Raw genomic sequence first — 24,752 nt, 5'->3', positions numbered from 1 at the left:
GTTTACTTCCGTGGTCGTGTCACAACAGGAGAAGGGCGAGGTGTCGATTAACTATACCAGTTAGTCCACCTTGAAGGAGAGAAGCCAACAGCAACATCCTCAAAACAAACCAGTCCCTGGCTGGCTTGTAAACTTTTCTGGCATAGACACGATGGGCCAAATGGCCTCCTTCTGTGCTGTAAATGTCTACGATTCTATACATTTTCACAAAGACTATATGATTTAGTCACTCGTGCCGGTCACTCACCAACTGTAAATTGGTGTCACTAATAGTTATTGGAAAAATCCATTGCATGCACTATCTCACCTTCTGAATTTGGGGGAGGTGAATGAGGGAAGGCAGATAACTGGTTAATAAAAGAAATTGTTGGGAGAAAATCCAAGGTGAAATTAGAGTGTTCGAACATTTTGATTATTTGCACTTAAAAGAAAGCCACTTTCCCCAGGAAGGTTTGCAAAAGGGACTGCCTTTGACAAAGTGTTTAACATACGTACCTGATTCAGTGTGACAAACTCTGCATCCAAGCCCACTAAATCACTGAGCTGCGGCATTTCATTCAGCATTAGTGGGATGAAAGTTGCATGACACTTTCGCTGCTTTCTAGCAAGGGACGCCTCTGCCAGCAGAACACTAGTTTCAATTGGATTCTTTACTGAAAGGGGAAAAACAAACAGTTTCAAGGTTACTGATAAAGCGGACATATAATTAGCTGGCCAGCGTATGCACTGCAGATTAGAAAACATCGGCAATTCAACTCACCCATATAGAAAAAATATCCCCAAGTTGGACATAGGAATGAAAAACAATGGCAGCACCACCAAATCAGCCAGGTTTCTATCCCCAGCATTCTGGTCCTTTAAAAAATGGCTGCCTCAGACTTCCCACAGCAAGAATAGAGCAGCATAATGTGCGTACCGCTCGAGTGAGATCATTGCTGCAGTCGGGATACACTTAATAGATATTTATTATTTAGCAAAATATTAGAATTATTTACTGGTGAATTTCATTTAAAATACATTATGGGAAATACAGACTGAATTAGGCACAGAGTAAAGAGACACATTTGATTGTTTCAATAGAAAAACCAAAGCCCTATATTTAACAGGTCACCAGCGTAGACCTGTTGGGCCGAATGGCCTGTTTTGGTGCTGAAAATTCTTTGTAATATTATTAAATAAAGGAGAGGGATGGACAAAAATAAAGCTACAAGAATCTTTAAAAAAAAATCATTAACAGTCCCCTTTAAATAGTTTACAAACAAAATCCTCCAATAAATGTTCAAAACCGTCTGCTGTTGGCAGAGAAATCCAACTAACACCAACGTTTTAAGCAACTGTCAAAATTAAAATTGCTTCTCCTTTATGCATCGCATTCTGGCTGCCTTATTCACATCTATGTTTACAGTATTATTCTGTGGCAAGTCGAGTGAGCCAATTATGCTGTAGGAAAACAGAGCACAAGCTGCCAGTTATGTTATCCTACCAACAACATACCATAGGAAACAGAAAGTTAAGGAAGAACGGTTATAAAACTGGATCACTCCACAGTGTAGCCAATGTTGCCTCTAATTTTAATGTTTGGCTGCGCGGTCCCGTCACGTGCGGTCTCTTGCATTGAAAAGCCGGCGAGCGGCCTGCACGGGTCCTCCAGACCGCTGCTTGGCCACACAGCTTAATGGGAACCTTGAGTGCAGCAGCAATTGCCCATAGTTGTCAGTGGACTTTGTTTGCAACTAAAACTACTGAAAAATACATTTTTTAGCATAAAAGCTTCTGGTTAAAAACCAAGAGTAATCTTAATTTAGAGCATGCAGCTATAAAGTCTCTGCTTCCCCTTCCCCTGCACTGCACCAGTTTTCTTCCCTGAAGGCACTGACCTGGACCACAATTGTGTATGGGATGGCAGCCCTCCTGTACCTTGCCCAAGTAATCATTCTTCAGGAGTGGATAGTGATCAGCAGCAGGACCCTGGATGATCTGCCAGTTCTCTAGCCCAGAGATGTTCAAGCTAATTGTATCAATCCCTTCTGCTTCCCTAAGCAATGTCAGCAAACTCAACAGTGACTGGGATTCCAAATGGGATCTTTCTGGTCTGTACAGTTCAGGATTACACTGAACAGTGCCACTACCCACTGAGCCATCATGGAGCATCACTCTCTTATATGGCTACTGGACAGGAGGCCCCACTTTTTCTTACCACATACACTGTTTTTTTTTAAATTCGTAGCCAATCGTTCCAATTCTGTGTCAAATCACAAACGCCAGAGGTCACCCCGCACACACCAAGGACCACTCTGCGCCAACGCTCCCAGCCAAAAGGCCCAGAGCCACTGCACCGCTCCCGGAAGCACTGTAACACCAGGCTCGCGCCACGGAGGTGGACGGGTCAGGTCCCCCACACACCTCCGTGGAGGTGGATGGGCCAAGCCACCCCACCCACCTCCCACCTCCAAAAAAGCAAGCATATACCTTCCTGATCCAGGGAGAACCACCCCGGGGCCATGGTGGTTACTCCCCTGTCAGGTCAGCCACGCACGATCTTAGCCAAAAGGCCACATACACTGTTAGGGAGCAACCACCTAACTGCAGCATGCAAAGCACGACCCAAACTTTGCTGTCGCGAGGGTGGAGTAGATTTGGGCATCTTTCAGATCATCCTATTCATCTCCAGTCAGCAATTCATGAATTAAATGTTACCTACTGGTTAAATCGTATTTGGAATTCAGATTCCGCCTAGCGTAGTATAGAATACAGGGGATCTTCCAACTCAAATCAAACTGCACAGCTTCACACTGCAAAAAAAACATGCAAAATGTTTAAATAAACCCCAATCACAACACTGGTCAAAAATGTCTTACTGGTCTCCCACTTAAAAGAATTCTCCACTCTTTAGATTCCCCTGTGGCAGGTGCGGCTATTCTGGTCTAAGAGGTTAGTCAGGTGAGCTAGTCACAGGCCACGTGCCAATGTTGCTCTGTAACCTTCTTCTGGGTGCTGTCCAACCATGACCCTCTCCCTGTCTGGGAAGCTGTTAGCCTCCATTTTGGATCTTATCCCCCACCCCATCCCCTCCACCCCCTATCAGCCAACTAACATTGGGAGCTTGTTATACATGGAAGCAGGGCACAACCTTGCATTCCATTACTGGGGCATAGTTCACTAGGATGCCTATATACTGTTCCACTCGATTGGTCGCTTTATTGTCGGTGGGGCAGATAGACATAAATACATTTTGTTCTGAGGGTAGGCATCTCTTTTGCCCCTCACCCCGTCCACTCACTGTGTCACTACTACTCTGAAACTGTCACCAGAGATTGTGCGAGTGAGCGTTTCTCTGCATGTGAAAGCTCCTGGCTCCACTTGCACTTCCCTGCAGTGACACAGCCGCAACCTGAAACTCAGCACCATGTGGAGCCATGGGTTACGAATGACTGTCGTGGCACTTTCCTTAGCAGGAGTAGTATCAATACAGTCCGCTTGCTTCCAAGAGGTTACCAACATACATCGGGGTGGGAAAGAGAGGAGGAGAATTATTTTGTGTAACCTGGATTTACATAACCTTTCATGGAGCAAGATTTATGATTGGTACTTAGGGCAAAATCGTAAATGGACACAAAGAATGCATTTCAAATTTAGCTACATAAAAGAGCAGAATTCTCTCTTCCCCTCTCCCTCAATATGGTTTCAAGACACCATCATTAAAAAGAAAAAAACAAATCATTTATTACCTTGTCAATTGGTTCTATGAGGAAGTCATTAAACAGATACCACTGTTTGTGAGTGACACCCTGAAACACAAGAATACTGCATGAGATACAGATGGTAAACCCTGGCTTAAGGCAGCAGTTTCCAAACATTACTGCATTGGGGAACACATTCCTCAGGGACTCTGCGCTAATTCCCAAATGAAAACAGTAATACAAAAGCAAACTACTGCGGATGCTGGAATCTGGAATAAAAACAGAAAATACTGGAAATCTCAGGTGGTCAGGCAGCAGCTGTGGAGAGAAAGCAAAGTTAACATTGCTAAGCAAAGAAAACAGTGCTATCAGTGCAGAGAATATTTTTATTATTAACATACAGCAACAGAAATAGTATTCTAGTAAGTCAACAAATACAGAAATTGGATGCCCTCAGTGATGCTGTGGTGTAGCTTCGAGTCCAGGGACCCAGTTTGGAAATCTATGGTGTAAAGCGCGGGTGGTTCAGTGATAAAACCTTGCCAAATAGCAACCTATGACTTGTAAAAATAGAATGGTTCTCGTATTTTAAAATTAGCAACTGCCATTTGGCAAGACCCCCCATCTCTGCTCATTAAAGTTTCAAAATTACTTCCACTGCCCAGTGTTTTGGAAGCAGTGGACAGGAGTTTTGTGACCAGCTGCAACCAGGTCAATTGATGATCTGCCAAAATCCTAAAATGATGCACTATCACCCTGCTTTACATTTCGTAAACTTGATTTTTTTTCCCCCTCTAACAAAACATAGTAGAGCAGTGGCGGTAACAGCATCACTTACAGCAGGCTAGAACTGACCACTTAATACAGGTGTAGAAAACTTCTGGCAGTAAAAAACTGTGGCAGAAAAGAAAGGCGACCTTACTGACTCTTTCGAATAATCGCCATGAGTTGAGATACTCATCCGTAAAAATAAAAGTGAGCATACTTTTTGGTAGCTGGAATTTTTAAGGCGGGGCGAGGAGAGAGGTGAGCCTTTGAGTGTTGGGAAAAAGTTACCTTGCATTTACATTCAGCATGGTTTAAAGGACAAACTATACCAGACACTGCGTTTATTAATGTAAGGATTATAGAAATATATTTTCAGTTATACAAAGCAATCCTTGATTAGGAACATTTGATTATTTTGTTTTGAAAAGTGAAGCACATAGAATATTTCATTGGCAAAATTCTAAATTTTTCAACAAAGTACATTAACTGTTTTACTCCTGATAATACCACTCTATTGACAACTAAAATATGCCAGTTTCAAGACACGTTTGGACCCAAGTTATACTGTACCTCCTTCCGCTGGTGATACGTTTCCCCAACCTTAATATGAGCCACAAGACTGCCACCAGTCCGAGGATCTAAAATGTGGGCCACAGTCACCACCAGATCATACAAGTAGGTGTTCTCTTCATCTTCCGAAGGGCTCAGCTATAGAACAGGACCAAAGTAAACAGTCAGCCACCTTAGTCTGCTCAATAACTTCTACATAACAATTGAGTTTCAGTTTGAAAGTACTGAAAATTAACATACTGTATAAACCCCAAACTCAATATTGATGCATTTGATTATTTTTTTAACTAAAACAATAAAAGCAGCTCTCTGATGCTAATTATTTCAAGTATCTAAAAAAGGGCCTATTTAAAATAGATTTATGTTGTTAACATAAAATTGCATGGTTAAAATTCAACTCGAAAGTTGGAATGTTGGAAACTACATGTAATATCCAACACATTTTTAAAATTCATGTTTCCCAGATCGCTTCCCTTCCCTCCCCCCACACCACTCAAACTGAATTATTAGGCACAGTCCTGGGGCCTCGCTCTCTAACTCCGAGAGAGCGCGCTTCCCTCCATTTTCCCTTTGCAGAGATGTCGATCTGTACAACAGTGTGGTTGAGCCTCACATTTCAATCTGTCTACACTCTGTGTCTAGTCTGGCTATTCTTTCAAAATGGATTTTAATAATTTTTTTAAAATTTAGTGTTAAAAGATGGCAAATCAGAATTACAGAAATGTTATATTTAAAAGTCTTAATTTCCAATATCCTGACTACAAATAAATTGATTTCCACGCTGCATTGTTACTAACTCCTATAGGAAACATCGGAGTATGTGCAAGATATACATTATCAGAGACTAAACACAAGGTACTTTCAATCCCTTTAAGAAACCCTGAGAGGGCACTGCAGATCAACACATTTCTAAACAGGACGCAATAAGTAGCATTAAATATAATTAATGGACAACATTTTTGAAACCGGTTACAACTAAATTGAAGATAGTACCAGCCATGAAGGAGAAAGGGACAGGGGTCCAGAACAGAATATTCCAATCCTCCAATAGATTACAAGGAGCCACCTTCTGCCACTTAGGCCCGAAGTGAGCTGCACATGTAGCAATGCTCCCTCTAGTAGCTATAACTGGTACTGCAGTATTTCAGTTGCGTCAACAGTTCCTATGCACTTTAAGTACTAATGGTTTTACACCTCAAACTTCATATTATTGTGTAATAATTTAAAGAAATAAGTGCTGCAAACATTTCTGTAACCAGAAAAATTAACCATTAACTGCAAGTTAAATAGTCAAGGACCATTCTCTGTTCAAACTATTTTTTCTTCAGGTTATAGCCCTCAATTTTTCCGTGTGTTTTGGAAGAGACACAAACCCCCTCAGAAAAAGATGTGCATGCAATCTGCTTCCACCTCTCAGCCCAAGCGGCTCTGGAACTGGCCACTGAAATGTGGACAGCAGCTCACCCTCTGATTTTTCCAACTAAAAAGGAAACTGCCTAGTCCCTGCTTTCCAATACCATCATTACAAACATATGAACAATGGACAACGGACCATCTGGTCCATCAAGCCTGTCCCACACAATTGCGATACTTTGAGATCATAACCTGGTTATATGAGCTTTCCTATTACAGTTCCATTGTACTGTCACCTGGATTTAATGTTTGATTACCTTTCTGATCTTCACTCATCATTATAGGCGGTCCCTCGAACGAAGATGACTTGATTCCACACGAATTCACAGATGTTTCAATGAAGGACCCGATGTTCCAGTCCTGAACTCCAATTGAGGAGATGGAAGATGCCTGTGCATGGATTTTTTTAACGTGCGGTGACCAGCCACCACACGGACTTGACAGAGCTCGGCCTTTATCCAGTGGCAAGGGTTAACCAGGACGACTGGAGACCTGCTCTGCTGCGTGGACCTAGTGCGTACACATATTGCAGTGTGGGCTGCCCCGTGCTCTCGGCTCTTCTGGGCCCAAGTACCCTCATTCACCGCACTTCGCCACGATCTCTTGCCGCTCCTCCGCCAGAAACATTTGCCGCCCCTCCGCCACGATCCCTCACCGCTATTCCGTCACAAAAACACTCGCTGCACCTCCGGTACAATCTCTCTCCGCGCCAAACATTCGCCGAACCACCGTCACAATCACCCACCAAAGCTCAGCCACGATCCCTCATCGTTCCTCCGCCACGATCACTCGTCGCAAGTCCACCACGACCTTCCCGCTCCTCTGCTGTACCAGGGCCCTGCCGATGCTCCTGCCCACGCTCCAAACGACGACCTGGGTCCTGATGACGTCACCCATCTCGAAGCCGTCGCACATTTGTGTCGGCTCGCGCTTGAAGCTACAGTGGCATGCTCCAGCTCTATAGCCCTGACCTGCGGAGATGTTCTCTCGCAGGTCGGGATGGCCCATGATATCCCAGGGCCTGGCGCTCCAGCTCTATAGCCCTGACCTGCGGAGATGTTCTCTCGCAGATCGGAATGGCCCATGATATCCCAGGGCCTGGCGCTCCAGCTCTATAGCCCCGACCTGCGGAGATCTTCACTAATGCTTTACAGATATCAGAATCAATCCTTTAAGGGAAGATTAAAAAAGGTACATCACGGGATAAAAGCCTAGAAATAGTTACGTACGCCTTCATTTTCAGTCCAGGTTGTAACTTCCAGCTCCTTATTTTTAGTCAGCTTCATCTTGATAGAACATGGGATCCAAATATTTTTCAGTTCCTCAATTGATGTATAGAAGCTCAGCCCTTCTGCGTTACAAAGTGCTTCCCTGAAAAAAATTAAAGCATCTACTTGTAAATGGAACGTTATATTACTATCTCGCAAGTGATGATAGAGATCATCCCAGGAGACGAGTGGGATACAGTACTTGGTGTGTGGATTGACAGATCTGGTCATTGCATAAAATCTGTGTGTTACCTTCAGTCAGGTTCGTAAATTATATAAATACCGTATCAGAAAAGATAGCCATGGTCTATTCTATTTATACCATAGTTATGTGCAATTTCAGATGTATTAATAGCTAGCAAAATAACTTAATTTTCTTCCTTTTGAAAAAAAGACTGCCTACTTGAGAAGTAAAAAGAGAATACTGTAACTTTGTATGGGACAGTAAAAGAAATGGGCATTTTTTCTGAAACTTCATTGTGATGTAGTTTCATGTGTTCCCTCTGTTCTTGGATCCTGGTGCATGAAACACAAAAGGTTAGTATGCAGGTACAGCAAGTGATCAGGAAGGCCAATGGAATCTTGGCCTTTATTGCAAAGGGGATGGAGTATAAAAGCAGGGAAGTCTTGCAACAGTTATACAAGCTATTGATGAGGCCACACCTGGAATACTGCGTGCAGTTTTGGTTTCCATATTTACGAAAGGATATACTTGCTTTGGAGGCAGTTCAGAGAAGGTTCACTAGGTTGATTCCGGAGATGAGGGGGTTGACTTATGAGGAAAGGTTGAGTAGGTTGGGCCTCTACTCATTGGAATTCAGAAGAATGAGAGGTGATCCTATCGAAAATGAGGGGGCTTGACAAGGTGGATGCAGAGAGGATGTTTCCACTGACGGGGGAGACTAGAACTAGGGGGCATAATCTTAGAATAAGGGGCCGCCCATTTAAAACTCTTCTTTCAGAGGGTTGTAAATCTGTGGAATTCACTGCCTCGGAGAGCTGTGGAAGCTGGGTCATTGAATAGATTTAAGACAGAGATAGACAATTTCTTAGCTGATAAGGGGATAAGGGGTTATGGGGAGCGGGCAGGGAAGTGGACCTGAGTCCATGATCGGATCAGCCATGATCGTATTAAATGGCAGAGCAGGCTCGAGGGGCCGTATGGCCTACTCCTGTTCCTATTTCTTATGTTTACACTAAAGCATCTAAAAGCCTTTATGTATAGTTTCTAACTAAGCACATTTAGAAAGTATAACAAGCTCTTTGTAATAAGACAGATTTGGAAGGAAACAAACACAATTAGGGGCCAACTGGTGGCATAACAGGTTAAAGTATTCATTCACTATGCAGGAGGGGGAAAGGTGCGCACATCATTTCCCATTGACGAAACCATTTATGTGAATTACAGTATAATAAACTAACTGGAATGTGGGTTCTGGTAACAGAGCATAGGAGTATAAACCAGTTGTTCAAAGCCCTTCCAAAACTGGAGGGTAGATTTTCCTAGCTCCCCCCTTTACCGAGATATCTGGCTCACTGTGAGCACAGATCAGAGTATCACAGGTACAAAGGTCTACCCTTAGATATCAATCTTTGATATTACAACCACTTTGTAAGCACTCTCGGTTGTTGTGTTTTTATTATTTGGGCCAGGAACTCTTGTTTCTTGTGAACAGCTGACAGAGACAATATGTTGTTCTTGAAAAAGGGAAGGTAAATGTGCGTACACATTACAACTCTCCCAATGATATTGAATAAAAGCACTTGAACTAAGTTACATTATAAACAAGCTCGTCACTCACGCTGAAAGAAAAGGATGGAGATAAGGAGAAATTTCTTCAGAGGGTGGTGAATCTTTGGAATTCTCTACCCCAGGGAGCTGTGGAGGCTGGGTCATTGAATATATTTAAGGTGGAGATAGACAGATTTTTGAACAAGGGATATGGGGAACGGGCAGGAAAGTGGAATTTGAGATCGACGATCAGCCATGATCTTACTGAATGACGGAGCAGGCTTGAGGGGCCGAATGGCCCACTCCTGCTCCTATTTCTTAAAAAACTGAAAAAGCAGCAAACCTACCATTCTGTCGGGTTATTTTCTTTCATTTTCATTGCTTCTAAATCTTCCTTCCTCATTTTGTTGTGCAGTTCGTACTGTCACAAAATAAAACACATCACTATAGCAAATATTCAAAAACAACACATTAAGCCATCAGCATAAAGTTGTATTTAAGCTGTCCCCTCCCCATCCTCAATTTTGTGCCCTGCTGAACATACTGACTCATGCAAAATACCCGGTAGCTCATTTAAGTGGCCATTATTCAGGTGACCCTAAACAGTGAGTCAGCATGCTGTTTGGGCAGAGAAAGGGTCACAGCCAAACCCTCGCTGCTCTCACTCACAACCACCTACAAGTACTTGCCATGAAGGGCACTGTAGCAGAGCTCAATCCCATGCACACCTGACGTCCAGTCACATGCACTTTCGAGTAAAGATCACTGGACAGTGATCCAGAGTGAGAACCCTGGCTGATAGTACCCCTGAGTGAGGGTAGGTAGCACCCCTGAGTGAGGGTAGGTAGCAGAGACAAATTGTAGAGCTCCTATTCCTACCCTGGCTAAGATAAGCTAACTTAACACAAACCAAGTCAAATGTAGAACCTTCCTGGTCTGTACAATGCAATAATGCACCTTGTAGCAATGAACCTCAGCAAAGATATATTGGACTGGGAAATGGCAGTGCAGATTCACCTGCATGACACCACCGCTTAAAGGGTTAAATTATGAGGGCAGGTTGCATGAACTTGGCTTTTAATCCCTTGAGTATAGAAGGTTGAAGGATGATCTAATCAAGGCATTTAAAATGAATAAGAGATTTGATAGGATTGACAGGAGAGGGATGAGTTCGGGGCCAGAAGAGGTGAGGGCCCAGGGGCAGCAGGGCCCAGCCCACACTGCGATATGTGCGCGGCACTAGGTCCGTGCAGCAGAGCAGGTCTCCAGGTGTTTTGGGTAATCCTTGCCATCGGACGAATACCTCGCTCTGTCAAGCCCATGTGGTGGCTGGTGTGCAACGGCCACCCCACGTTAAAAAAATCCACCCACAGGCATCTTCCACCCTTCAGGATGCAGTTCGGGATCTGGAATATTAGGTCCTTCATTGAAACACCTGTGAACTCATCCTTTTTGGTGTGGAAGCAAGTCATCCTCGTTTCGAGGGGCTGCCTATGATGATGATAGAGAGAAACTATTTCAAGGACAATAGGGCATAATTAGAGCTAGGCTGTTCAGGAGTGAAATCAGAAAGCAGTTTTTCACACAAAGGGTAGGGGAAATCTGCAATTCTCTCCCCCAAAAGGCTGTGGATGCTGGGCCAGTTTTAAAATGGTATAGATCAGCCATGATCTAATTGAATCGACCAACAGGCTCAAGGGGCTGAATGGCCTACTCTTGTTCCTATTGAACAACTTAACCATAAGGCGTGTCCGGTATTTGATCCTTATCAAAATATCTGGTACAAAATGACTGGTACAATAATTTGATCCAATACAGCATTTCCTGTATGGCAGTACCTGCTATTATATAAATGAATGGCCACTACTGAATTGAACCGAGTATCTCTCCCGCAGAACTATCATTCTTGAATTGATAGCCTTTTTGAAAATCAAACTGATCATTTTGAATGGCTAGACACTGAGCCTGTGCAACATATTGTACAATGCAAGGTGTACTGAAGCAGCAAAACTGACTGATGAAAGTTAGATCTGAAGACACAAATCTAACAGGTGTCAATAAAATGGAGGGTGGGATAGTTATCGCCAAAGTAAAATTTCAGTGTTTAAGAGGGCAGATAAATCGTCGCCTTAAGCCAGCCAACAGCACTGGATGAAGAAATTCTCTCTCTCTTCAACCAGTGCATGCAGTTTTGATTAGTTTTGTGAATTTATTCTCCTTTTGGAAGAAAAATGTCCTCCTTTCAAAAAGGTAACTTTATCTCGCTCACCCTTCTCATGATCTAGCCAACCAGCTCCTAGGTATTCAGCATACTGCTCTGAGTCTGGCAACGAGGAGATGTGACAAAGTGGCCTAGGAATGATTTATTCTGCTTTTCTCTCATTCCTTGTGGGAGTGTGTCTGGCTTTTGTTTAGAAACTTCCCGTAACAACACAACCAAGAATGAAAGTTAAGCCAGAGGCAATAAACCCACATTGTGTTACTCTGGTGCAGCATGCTGGGCTCTGATAATAGTTCCTCAATTTTCTCCCATTTAAAGCTTCTCTTAGCTTTTTACATTCTCTTAAACCACTGTAGCACCTTTCATTCGATCAGGCACCAACCGACACTGCTCCAACTAGCCACTGAAGAGGTGCTCCAAAGTTGCCTGCAGTTACAAATTGCCTGTAATGACATTCTCTTCAACCAAGGAAATGTTGAACTCATCTCCTTTCCTCACCACCCAAGTTTGCACTAGTTAGGAACTCCATTACAACAGTGACTACACTTCAAAAAGTACTTCATTGGTTGTAAAGCTCTTTGGCATGCTGTGAGTTTGTAAAAGGTGCGATATAAATGCTAGACTTCATTTCTTTTCCATTTTTGCTTTATTTGTTAATTCCAGAATCACCTTAAAAGAGAGAAGACTACTTCCTACTATCCATATTGGGATGTAACCCCTTAAAACAATTCTAGCAGATTTATAAAGTATGTAATTTTGAAATAATGGTAATCCCTCTTTACAGACCTCAGCTTGGCATTTCCAGAATTCAGCTTCCTTTGTGCTGTTAACTTCACAGTTAATAACAAGGACATCAGGCAAGCATCGAATATTCCTGGTTTGAACCTGGAACAAAACACAACGTCCAGTCAACACTGGAACTGGAATAGATTGATTTGTGGCAGTGTACGGCATATGTTTTGATACAGTGCCACAAGATGGCACAATGGTGATATGAAAGGCACTAGTTTCCACTTCGTTCAAAGACCAGAAATGCCCTGTGTGAGTAATCACAGGCGGCAACCTGCTACTTCATGGTACGGCTAGTGAACCAGGCAGCCTTGTTTTTTTCCAGAATTTTTTTGGAACAGTTCAATTAGTATTTTCTGCAGATAGGCTATAATGGTCCTGCTACATTCAAATGCAAAAGGTATTCTCGGGTGTCTTGAAAAATTGTAAACTGAATTAGTCAATAAAGGAATCTGGACTTTTGAGAGTAACGAATCTTAAAAATTTTAACAATGCTGGAAGTGCACAGTTTTGGTTTTTTTTGCAGTACAATTCCTATTTAAATGCTAAAAATCGTTTCAATTAGCTACATAAATGAGAAGTCAATGGTTTTTGTACTTCCGACATGGATTAGTACAACCCAAGTTGCACATTTTCACCAGTTCCACCGCAAGCAGAACAGGCAAACGGGGCCTCAGCTCAACATCTTATCCAACACCTCCGAAAAGACAAGGCAACCCCTCAGCACTGGCCTTGGAGCTGAGGTAGGTGGCGGGTGATCCTCGAGGCTGGATTGTTGCTTTCAGTTGATGATTGAGCTGTCGCAAGATCTTTGTGAAGTGACATTAGTGAGTGCTTCTTACAAGCACTGCAAGAAAATGTTCACTAATTATGTGATTGAAAATGTAACCTTGCATTGTCCTTCCACCAATCAGCCATGATCTTATTGAATGGCGGAGCAGGCTCGGGGGCCGTATGGCCTACTCCTGTTCCTATTTCTTATGTTCTTAAAAGTACAGGATATAGGAGAAGTTAATGGCAGTAACACAAATGCTTCACAGGACAATCTCTGGCAGGAAATCTTTATACATCTCCACAGTCGTGCCTTAATGTATAGCCTATTATTGCAGACATAATGTATGAAATGCTACATAGAGTTATATTGGAATAGGTATGAATGTGTGTACCAAACTTAATGAAATCGGAATCTAAAATCACCTTTCATAGGTTACTAGATTAAACAGCCTCAATACACAAGTATAGTTAGCACATTCTAAAGCTATCGGACAAACCCCTCAAACTTCTCAGAAGTTGACATCATGACCTGAGCCCGCTCATCTGGTTACTCCCTTCCAATCTGACCCATTTTTCCCCACACGTCACGCATTACATCAGGTCATGGTGTAATTTTGCTTTTATACATAGCTCCTGGCAAATATACCAAGACTTTACCGGCTGAAAACTCCCCCCAGCCCAAATATACTAACCGTAGGCTGATACTTCTCACAGTTTTCACACCAGGCCTGGGTGTTCTGTTCAAGGCAAATACTTCTCTTCAGCACTTCAGCAAACTCATACTGTCGAATAGTTTTGTCTAAAGTCAAGAGAGGCATTTTACGCATTTATACAATAAAGAACCGAGATCAATCAATGTGTCATTTTTCAGACAGCTTTAAGTTCACAGAATATATACAAAACAGACAGATTTCCCTTTTCACACTATCAGCTCCTGCTCAGTCATAAATTTAGTCACATTCTTACAAAACATAATTTTTGTTGCTATTTTGTTCACAATCTCATTTCGGACATTAGAATTTTCAGAGAAAAAGTAGAGAATGATTTTGGTTTCAAAAACTGAGTGATTTGCTTGGTGGTAGGCTCTTCTGACTGGTCCTCCTGTAATTTCACAAATCTCCTGATACTTCCTTGCTTTCAATTCATATACTACTTAGCTCTTCAGTTCTGATCTACTGTTGCTTTACCTTGAAGCTAACTCAATAAAGGGTAAAGGGGAAAGTGTTACAGGAGCGAGAGACTGATATAAAGTGCCCACCATACACGAGGCGCAATATACGGCGAGTTGATCTCCCATTGTGTTGCACACGGGAAGACAAGACCAAGTGTAATCTTCAGGTGAAGCAGGGTTAGAGGGTGGGGGGATATCTGGACCAAGATGCATAGACGTAATTTAGTTCCCATTTTTAAAGTCATCCATTCTGTCATTTTTATACCATTTTGATTTTATCTCATTATTTATAGTTAAATAGCAAAACATATGGCAATTTGGGAAAGAAGTGGAGTTGGTTGGATCCTAGGATTTTCTCTGCAGTGCAGGCCGAGGAGCTGGGAGACACAAAGGCGCTACAATGCCACCCTTGGTGGGAGAGTGTAATTACAATGTGACAAGTTTATATAGAACATAAGAACATAAGAATTAGGACCAGGAGGAGGCCATCTAGCCCCTCGAGCCTGCTCCGCTATTCAATAAGATCATGGCTGATCTGGCCGTGGACTCAGCTCCACTTACCCGCCCTCTCCCCGTAACCTTTAATTCCCTTATTGGTTAAAAATCTATCTATCTGTGATTTGAATACATTCAATGAGCTAGCCTCAACTGCTTCCTTGGGCAGAGAATTCCACAGATTCACAACCCTCTGCGAGAAGAAATTCCTTCTCAACTCGGTTTTAAATTGGCTCCCCCGTATTTTGAGGCTGTGTCCCCTAGTTCTAGTCTCCCCTACCAGTGGAAACAACCTCTCTGCCTCTATCTTGTCTATCCCTTTCATTATTTTAAATGTTTCTATAAGCTCACCCCTCATCCTTCTGAACTCCAACGAGTAAAGACCCAGTCTACTCAATCTATCATCATAAGGTAACCCCCTCATCTCCGGAATCAGCCTCGTGAATAGTCTCTGTACCCCCTCCAAAGCCAGTACATCCTTCCTTAAGTAAGGTGACCAAAACTGCACGCAGTACTCCAGGTGCGGCCTCACCAATACCCTATACAGTTGCAGCAGGACCTCCCTGCTTTTGTACTCCATCCCTCTCGCAATGAAGGCCAACATTCCATTCGCCTTCCTGATTACCTGCTGCACCTGCAAACTAACTTTTTGGGATTCATACACAAGGACCCCCAGGTCCCTCTGCACTTCAGCATGTTGCAATCTCTCCCCATTCAAATAATATTCCCTTTTACTGTTTTTTTTCCCCAAGGTGGATGACCTCATACTTTCCGACATTGTACTCCATCTGCCAAACCTTAGCCCATTCGCTTAACCTATCTCAATCTCTTTGCAGCCTCTCTGTGTCCTCTACACAACCCGCTTTCCCACTAATCTTTGTGTCATCTGCAAATTTTGTTACACTACACTCTGTCCCCTCCTCCAGGTCATCTATGTATATTGTAAACAGTTGTGGTCCCAGCACCGATCCCTGTGGCACACCACTAACCACTGATTTCCAACCCGAAAAGGACCCATTTATCCCGACTCTCTGCTTTCTGTTTGCCAGCCAATTCTCTATCCATGCTAATACATTTCCTCTGACTCCGCGTACCTCTATCTTCTGCAGTAACCTTTTGTGTGGCACCTTATCGAATGCCTTTTGGAAATCTAAATACACCACATCCATCGGTACACCTCTATCCACCATGCTCGTTATATCCTCAAAGAATTCCAGTAAATTAGTTAAACATGATTTCCCCTTCATGAATCCATGCTGCGTCTGCTTGATTGCACTATTCCTATTTAGATGTCCCGCTATTTCTTCCTTAATGATAGTTTCAAGCATTTTCCCCACTACAGATGTTAAACTAACCGGCCTATAGTTACCTGCCTTTTGTCTGCCCCCTTTTTTAAACAGAGGCGTTACATTAGCTGCTTTCCAATCCGCTGGTACCTCCCCAGAGTCCAGAGAATTTTGGTAGATTATAACGAATGCATCTGCTCTAACTTCCGCCATCTTTTTTAATACTCTGGGATGCATTTCATCAGGACCAGGGGACTTGTCTACCTTGAGTCCCATTAGCCTGTCCAGCACTACCCCCCCTAGTGATATTGATTGTCTCAAGGTCCTCCCTTCCCACATTCCAGTGACCAATAATTTTTGGCATGGTTTTTGTGTCTTCCACTGTGAAGACCGAAGCAAAATAATTGTTTAAGGTCTCAGCCATTTCCACATAGAGAGTTTCCATTATAAATATGGACACGAACTTATAAATGGGAAAAGCTGACAGGAAGTCCATGCAGACGCAAGATTTTTAATATATTATAGATAGATAAAGCATTTTGAGACAGCCACACTTCAGGGATCCCCCTGTCATCTATGTGAATTTACATCATCCTTACAAAAATCTACAAAAACAGTCATTTACTATGGATATCTTTTGACCTTGGGGAGTATCTGGAGATTTTACAACAGCGACTAACCGAGAGAAAATTGCCCTGGCACAGACTGGAAGGGCCAAATGGCCTCCTTCCGTGCTGCAGTAGTCTATGATTTGAGTTCAGAATGAACTTAGCAGGAATAAGCCTCAAGATGTGCCTAGTTAGGGCAATCAGAGTTTGTGGCCTTAAAGGGATAGACCAAGTTAATCAGCTTCTTATAAAACAACATATTACAACTTACTAGAAGTAATGCCTCAAGAAATCAGATAGTTTATCGATATAGAAGTTTTGAGAGAGCCCGTCACACGCCAATGTGTGAAAGTATAACAATGTCCTGAACTGCAATGGTGAAGGTCAGGCAGTGATCGAACTGGATACCCACCATTCTCTGTGCATTACTCACCAGCACTATTCATGTCAGGGTACTGCAAAGTGAAAAGCAGGCTCGAAGAAACCCGAACAGTTTCCTTCCCACAGCGACAAGTGCTACAGTTCTCAACTTCACAACCAAACAGCTTCCCAATCACAGATTCGCCAGAGGATCCAAATGTACTAAAATGAAATATGGAAGAGTTTAAGCGAGTATCGCATTTAAATAGCATCTTGTATTCTATTTGGTACAAACAGATCAAGCAATTAGGCTTAAGTGTGCTTCAACTATGTTAATCATGTAAAGGGTCAGGTGGCATCACAAACCATATTGTTTTTTCACCTCACCATCTCGCTGCAGAAATGGGGCTGAGATTTAGAGCTCAGCAGAGTGAAGGGTGAAAATAATAGAATCAAACCTATATTCACTCACATCGAGACATGTTGCTTTGGTGCTGAGGTACTGGGTCACCTGCACAAAGTCTCAAATCTGCACCGTTTATTACCGTCAGCTGCCCACTGGACAAAACTGATTATTAGAGTATTCTTGTTCAGAAGTGACTGCTCCGTGATGTCACAATTGTGGGGAAACTGATTAGGGATTCCCTTCAAGTATGTAATAATCCTTCATTTAACAGCACATGGTGCTGCATATTGGCTCTGTACTGGATACGAATAAATCCGTACAAACTCGGGCTCAGACCACATTCTCTTAGGCAGTCCCTCATATCGAGGATGACTTGCTTCCACACCAAAAAGGGATGAGTTCACAGGTGTTTCGATGAAGGACCTAATATTCCAGATCCCGATCTACATGTTGAAGGGTGGAAGATGCCTGTGCGTAGATGTTTTTAACGTGTGGTGACCGTTGTACACCAGCCACCACACGGGCTTGACAGAGCTAGGTCCAGTGGCAAGGGTTAATAAAATGACTGGAGACCAGCTCTGATGAATGGACACATACTCCTATTGTCCATAGATCGCAGTGTGGGCTGGCCCGTGCTGCCCCTGAGCCCGAACTCACGCCTCTCCTGGGCCCCGATCACATCGCTTCACGATCTCTCGCCGCTCCTGGGCCCCGACCTCGCCGCTCCCCTGCTGCTTGCCACCGCTCCTGCTGTACCTGCCCATGCTCCAATCAGCAACCTGGATTTTGGTGACGTCCAATCCAGTCGCCCTCCTGAGCCGGCCAGCATTGCACCTTGCAGTGGTATGCTCCTTTTATAGCCCCGACCTGCAGTTGGTGTTTGCTCGCAGGTTGGGGCCGCCACGCTGTCCACATTACGATAGTGCTGTCTCACCTCCCCATGACACTCCGATAGGCCTGTGGGCCCTCCTGCTCCTGCGTCTCCTGGTGCAGTTGTGTCAATATAAATCGGTTCCAGCTCTGTATCAGTCGGCCCAGATTCACCTTCCCAGTAGCTTCATCAGAATCAGCCAAGATCAACCCCAAAGCAGAGGCCTCTGGAATAGTTCGGAAAGCACGAAGGAAATTGCTGGCCTAACAGTGAAAAGAAACAGAAAAACATGATTTTGGTCAAAACTAGTACTTGTTAGTCTCAAAAGAAACAGGTGACCATATCAAAGTACACGAGGCTCAACAGTGTAGAAACGAACACCTTTGAACATCATTTACTTCCATATGGTCACCTCTACTTCACAGTAAGCCACGACAGTAACACAGGGGACTCGGCTCAAACTGCTGAATGGTAGAATTGCTTACTTCCCCCATCCTTTTGCGTGCTATTAAAGGGCTTAATCATCTTGTGGTATGAGAGGTCTACACCCAAAACATTCATCTGTTGTTTAAGAACATAAGACCCCTCAAACCTGCTCCGCCATTCAATACGATCATGGCTGATCTGAGCATGGACTCAGATGCACTTCCCTGCCCGCTCCCCGTAACCCCTTATCGTTTAAGAAACTGTCTATTTCTGTCTTAAATTTATTCAATGTCCCAGCTTCCATAGCTCTCTGAGGCAGCGAATTCCAGAGATTTACATGGCCTTGGGGTGGAATGGGTTCTGGAGCGTGGCAATGCAGGTTCTTCGAAGTCCGCGCTCTCATCCGTTGAGAACAGACCCAGCGGATTGACGGGCGACAATCGGAGCTCCTCAGCACCAGATGTAGTAGGATCGTCCGCCGACTCCTGCCCCGCGCCCCCACCTTCTGGCCTCTGTGGCCTTGCCTGGGGCAGCGGTGCTGGCTGAGGTGGCATCACTTCTCTTTACAGATGCAGACAGACCTGTTGTACATTTCCAGTATTTTTATATCTGGGTAGAGTAGTGGAGTTATTCAAAAGCTTATTGAATGCGATGATGGAGACTGTAGGTGTTTCTGGACGGATGGATCAGCTCTGATGGGATGAATGAGCTTTCTGATCTGTACCTACCTTGTGATTTTATACGGATGCTGTTTCGCGTTCCCACAGTTAGCACGTGTAAACCCATCACATTTTTTGTCAGATTAAATATTGTATTATTTACTATTTTTGTATTTCTAAAGTTATTATAAAATGTTTCCTGGTTTTTGGTCGGCCATTCATCAAACACATGTGAAAACCCATCACCACAGTTAAGAGACCACAGTTGAGAAACCCACATGGGTAGAGTTTCTGCTTGCCCAATAAAAAGTGCACACTCTCTCCCTACTGGAACACACTCCACTTACCCCAAAGTCCACAGGTTGGCAGAAGCCAAAGTTTAGGGAGCGCCAAGTCTACGCAGGGGTACTGTTGTGAGTTTAACCAGATAGGACTGCATTACTTATCACCAGATAGCACTGGTATGCTTGCCTAGCGACTTGAGGTATCAGCAGTCGCTGGAGAAATACCACCAACGATGTCTCCGCAAGATCCCTGGGAGGACAGACGCACCAACATTAGCGTCCTCGACCAGGCTAACATCCCTAGCATTGAAGCACTGACCACACTTGATCAGCTCGGCTGGGCAGGCCACATTGTTCGCATGCCAGACACGAGATTCCCAAAGCAAGCGCTCTACTCGGAACTCCTTCACGGCAAGCGAGCCAAAGGTGGGCAGAGGAAACGTTAAAAGGACACCCTCAAAGCCTCCCTGATAAAGTGCAACATCCCCACTGACACCTGGGAGTCCCTGGCCAAAGACCAGTCCGCCCTAAGTGGAGGAAGTGCATTCGGGAGGGCGCTGAGCACCTCGAGTCTCATCGCCGAGAGTGTGCAGAAACCAAGCGCAGGCAGCGGAAAGAGCGTGCAGCAAATCTGTCCCACCCACCCCTTCCCTCAACGACTATCTGTCTCACCTGTGACAGGGACTGTGGTTCTCGTATTGGACTGTTCAGCCACCTAAGGACTCATTTTAAGAGTGGAAGCAAGTCTTCCTCGATTCCGAGGGACTGCCTATGATGATGATGATGCTTGCCTAGCCAGGGCCACACTACCCGTTAGGGCATTGGCTTCCTGGATCAGCTGGAGCCAAGGAGAGGAATCTCAGCCCCAAATCTATTAATGAGCCAGGCTGGCTGGTCAATCATTAACAGTGTCCCAGAGTACTGCAGGACCTGGTATTCGATTATCAATTCTGCCAGAGTGGGCTGACTTTTGACTGGAGTTCCAATCTCCCATTGCTGGGTGTGTTATGTTGGAACCAACAAGACCCCAAAAGATCCCACTTAACGTCCCTCTTCAAGGAAGCGAGTCCCTAGTTGATCATTAGAGAACAGACAAGTGTGGCTTTGAGCCCATGCTGGGTGAACAGTCGCTACGAGAAACTCCCCAAAAGCAGCATGGTGAGCAGCAAGATTCACAATGGAATTGTATTGCCATCATAACCACAGCATGGACACACCGTACCCATTCACAGTGGTTCTACCGGCTAAAGGTAACTCAATTATGGTAGGCACCAAGCCCTGGACTTATGAGACAACACTTTCTATGCCAAGCCTCAAGAGTTTCCATATCAGCTACAAGGCAGCCATTTGCCTTCAGTACAGTGGAAGGATTGACACAAGTCAGCTTATATGCCAGCACCTTGATCTAGGGGTTCAAGTCCAATGTCACATATCTGGCTTACTGGTCACCAACTGCCTTATCCAGGCCCTCATATGAGGGACTTTGGCAGAGACATACCCTTAGACCAACTTCTCCAAGGTGCTGAGCAACAGGTCACTGTAGGCCAGAGCCTTCCCTTCCCGGCCACCATTTCCTTTTTTTGCTACAGCTTCACCTTGCATGAGCTAATGGACTGTCAGCCATGGCTCAGTTGATAGCACTCTGGCCTCTGAGTAAAATGGTTGTGGGCTCAAGTCCCACTCCAGAGACTTGAGCACAAAAATCTGAGCTGATACTCCAGTGCAGTACTGAGGGAGTGCTGCACTGTCAGAGGGGCAGTACTGAGGGAGCGCTGCACTGTCGGGAGGGGCAGTGCTGAGGGAGTGCCGCACTGTTGGAGGGGCAGTACTGAGGGAGCGCCGCACTGTCGGAGGGGCAGTACTGAGGGAGCGCTGCACTGTCGGGAGGGGCAGTGCTGAGGGAGTGCCGCACTGTTGGAGGGGCAGTCCTGAGGGAGCGCCGCACTGTCGGAGGGGCAGTACTGAGGGAGCGCTGCACTGTCGGGAGGGGCAGTGCTGAGGGAGTGCCGCACTGTTGGAGGGGCAGTACTGAGGGAGCGCCGCACTGTCGGAGGGACAGTACTAAGGGAGCGCCGCACTGTCAGAGGGACAGTACTGAGGGAGCACCGCACTGTCGGAGGGGCAGTACTGAGGGAACGGCGCACTATCGGAGGGGCAGTACTGAGGGAGCGCTGCACTGTCGGGAGGGGCAGTGCTGAGGGAGTGCCGCACTGTTGGAGGGGCAGTCCTGAGGGAGCGCCGCACTGTCGGAGGGGCAGTACTGAGGGAGCGCTGCACTGTCGGGAGGGGCAGTGCTGAGGGAGTGCCGCACTGTCGGAGGGACAGTACTGAGGGAGTGCCGCACTGTCGGAGGGGCAGTACTGAGGGAGTGCCGCACTGTCGGAGGGGCAGTACTGAGGGAGTGTCGCACTGTCGGAGGGGCAGTACTGAGGGAGCGCCGCACTGTCAGAGGGGCAGTACTGAGGGAACGCCACACTGTCGGAGGGGCAGTACTGAGGGAGCTCCGCACTGTCGGAGGGACAGTACTGAGGGAGTGCCGCACTGTCGGAGGGGCAGTACTGAGGGAGTGCCGCACTGTCGGAGGGGCAGTACTGAGGGAGCACCGCACTGTCGGAGGGGCAGTACTGAGGGAGCGCCACACTGTCGGAGGGGCAGTACTGAGGGAGCGCCGCACTGTCGGAGGGGCAGTACTGAGGGAGCGCCGCACTGTCGGAGGGGCAGTACTGAGGGAGCGTCGCACTGTCGGAGGGGCAATACTGAGGGAGCGTCGCACTGTCGGAGGGGCAGTACTGAGGGAGCACCGCACTGTCGGAGGGGCAGTACTGAGGGAGCGTCGCACTATCGGAGGGGCAGTACTGAGGGAGCGCTGCACTGTCGGAGGGGCAGTACTGAGGGAGCGCTGCACTGTCGGAGGCACTGTCCTTCGGATGAGACGTTAAACCGAGGCCATGTCTGCCCTCTCAGGCGGCACTATTTTGAAGAGCAGGGGAGTTATCCCTGGTGCCCTGGTCAATATTTATCCCTCAACCAATATCACTAGAATAGATTATCTGGTCATTATCACATTGCTGTGTGTGGGAGCTTGCTGTGTGCAAATTGGTTGCCGTGTTTCCTACATTACAACAGTGACTACACTTCAAAAAGTACTTAATTGGCTGTAAAGCGCTTTGGGATGTCCTGAGGTCATGAAAGGCGCTATAGAAATGCAAGTCTTTCTAAAGGAACCATTCCGTGTCTAGGGATTCAAAGTCATGAGGGAGAACTATTTGGACATAACCATTCTGCACCAGTTTAATCTGCATTGAGACTTTTCTGTCGTTAAAGAAAATGGAGAAAGCACCCTGTCGTTCTTTCCCAGCATAGTCCTAAACAAGAGTCCAGGCCAAGTTTCCACCAGGATCTCCAGGTGGCAAAAAGGGCATTTGACTCTGTATCTTCTATTCAGTCCTTTCGAGATCCCCTCTTAAGCCATCAAACCACATTTAGAGGTACCCACAATGATGTCCATTGTTTAATCCATTTTTGAAGAGCGCATTAGGTTCTTCTCTACCTCCCCCTCAAAAATAAACAGCATACAAAATCAATGGATTTGTTGGTTAAAGAGGAAATTAATACAATTATAAGGAAGGACATTGGCTTGGATGATGTGGAATCGGTATGGGTGGAGCTATGGAATGCCAAAGGGCAGAAAACGCTAGTGGGTGTTGTGTACAGACCACCAAACAGTAGTAGTGAGGTTGGGGACAGCATCAAACAAGAAATAAGGGATGTGTGCAATAAAAGTACAGCAGTTATCATGGGCGACTTTAATTTATATATTGATTGGGCTAACCAAACTGGTAGCAATACGGTGGAGGAGGATTTCCTGGAGTGTATTAGGGATGGTTTTCCAGACCAATATGTCGAGGAACCAACCAGAGAGCTGGCCATCCTAGACTGGGTGATGTGTAATAGAAACATAGAAAACATAGAAAATGAGAAAGGACTAATTAACAATCTTGTTGTGCAAGGCCCCTTGGGGAAGAGTGACCATAATATGGTAGAATTCTTTATTAAGATGGAGAGTGACACAGTTAAATCAGAAACTCTGGTCCTGAACTTAAGGAAAGGTAACTTCGATGGCATGAGGCGTGAATTGGCTAGAATAGACTGGCAAATGATACTTAAAGGGTTGACGGTGGATAGGCAATGGCAAACATTTATAGGTCACATGGATGAACTTCAACAATTGTACATCCCTGTCTGGAGTAAAAATAAAACAGGGAAGGTGGCTCAACCGTGGCTAACAAGGGAAATTAGGAATAGTGTTAGGTCCAAGGAAGAGCCATATAAATTGGCCAGAAAAAGCAGCAAACCAGAGGACTGGGAAAAATTTAGGATTCAGCAGAGGAGGACAAAGGGTTTAATTCAGAGGGGGAAAATAGAGTACGAGAGGAAGCTTGCCGGGAACATAAAAACTGACTGCAAAAGCTTCTATAGATATGTGAAGAGAAAAAGATTAGTGAAGACAAACATAGGTCCCTTGCAGTCGGACTCAGGTGAATTTATAATGGGGAACAAAGAAATGGCAGACCAATTGAACAAATACTTTGGTTCCATCTTTCTGTCTTCACAAAGGAAGACACAAATAACCTTCCGGATGTACTAGGGGACCGAAGGTCTAGTGAGAAGGAGGAATTGAAGGATATCCAGTTAATGTGGTGTAGTTGGACTTTCAAAAGGCCTTTGACAAGGTCCCACATTAGAGATTGGTGTGCAAAATCACAGCACATGGTATTGGGGGTAATGTACTGGCGTGGAGAGAGAATTGGTTGGCAGACAGGAAGCAGAGAGTCGGGATAAATGGGTCCTTTTCGGAATGGGAGACAGTGACTAGTGGAGTGCCGCAGGGCTCAGTGCTGGGACCCAAGATCTTTACAATATACATCAATGATTTGGATGAAGGAATTGAGTGTAATATCTCCAAGATTG

The 24,752-nt window shown here is 45.0% G+C and overlaps 1 protein-coding gene across 2 annotated transcripts in view; it reads right to left on the bottom strand.

The window, feature by feature from the left end:
* pan2 (poly(A) specific ribonuclease subunit PAN2) overlaps positions 1-24,752 on the bottom strand; it is a 121,148-nt gene that overhangs the window by 48,680 nt on the left and 47,716 nt on the right. For both annotated transcript variants that reach the window (XM_070869676.1, XM_070869675.1), the window contains exons 12-21: positions 18,476-18,675; positions 17,209-17,357; positions 13,908-14,014; positions 12,439-12,537; positions 9,779-9,852; positions 7,661-7,802; positions 5,019-5,156; positions 3,729-3,788; positions 2,702-2,792; positions 496-653 (exon numbers count right to left, since the gene is read on the bottom strand). In XM_070869676.1, coding sequence (XP_070725777.1) covers positions 496-653; positions 2,702-2,792; positions 3,729-3,788; positions 5,019-5,156; positions 7,661-7,802; positions 9,779-9,852; positions 12,439-12,537; positions 13,908-14,014; positions 17,209-17,357; positions 18,476-18,675 — 1,218 coding nt within the window. The remainder of the gene's footprint in view (positions 1-495; positions 654-2,701; positions 2,793-3,728; positions 3,789-5,018; positions 5,157-7,660; positions 7,803-9,778; positions 9,853-12,438; positions 12,538-13,907; positions 14,015-17,208; positions 17,358-18,475; positions 18,676-24,752) is intronic.

This window comes from Pristiophorus japonicus, chromosome X, assembly GCF_044704955.1.
Source record: "Pristiophorus japonicus isolate sPriJap1 chromosome X, sPriJap1.hap1, whole genome shotgun sequence".
NCBI classification, from domain to species: domain Eukaryota; kingdom Metazoa; phylum Chordata; class Chondrichthyes; family Pristiophoridae; genus Pristiophorus; species Pristiophorus japonicus.
Note: the sequence above shows the minus strand (reverse complement) of the source record. Positions and strands in the feature narration are given on the sequence as shown.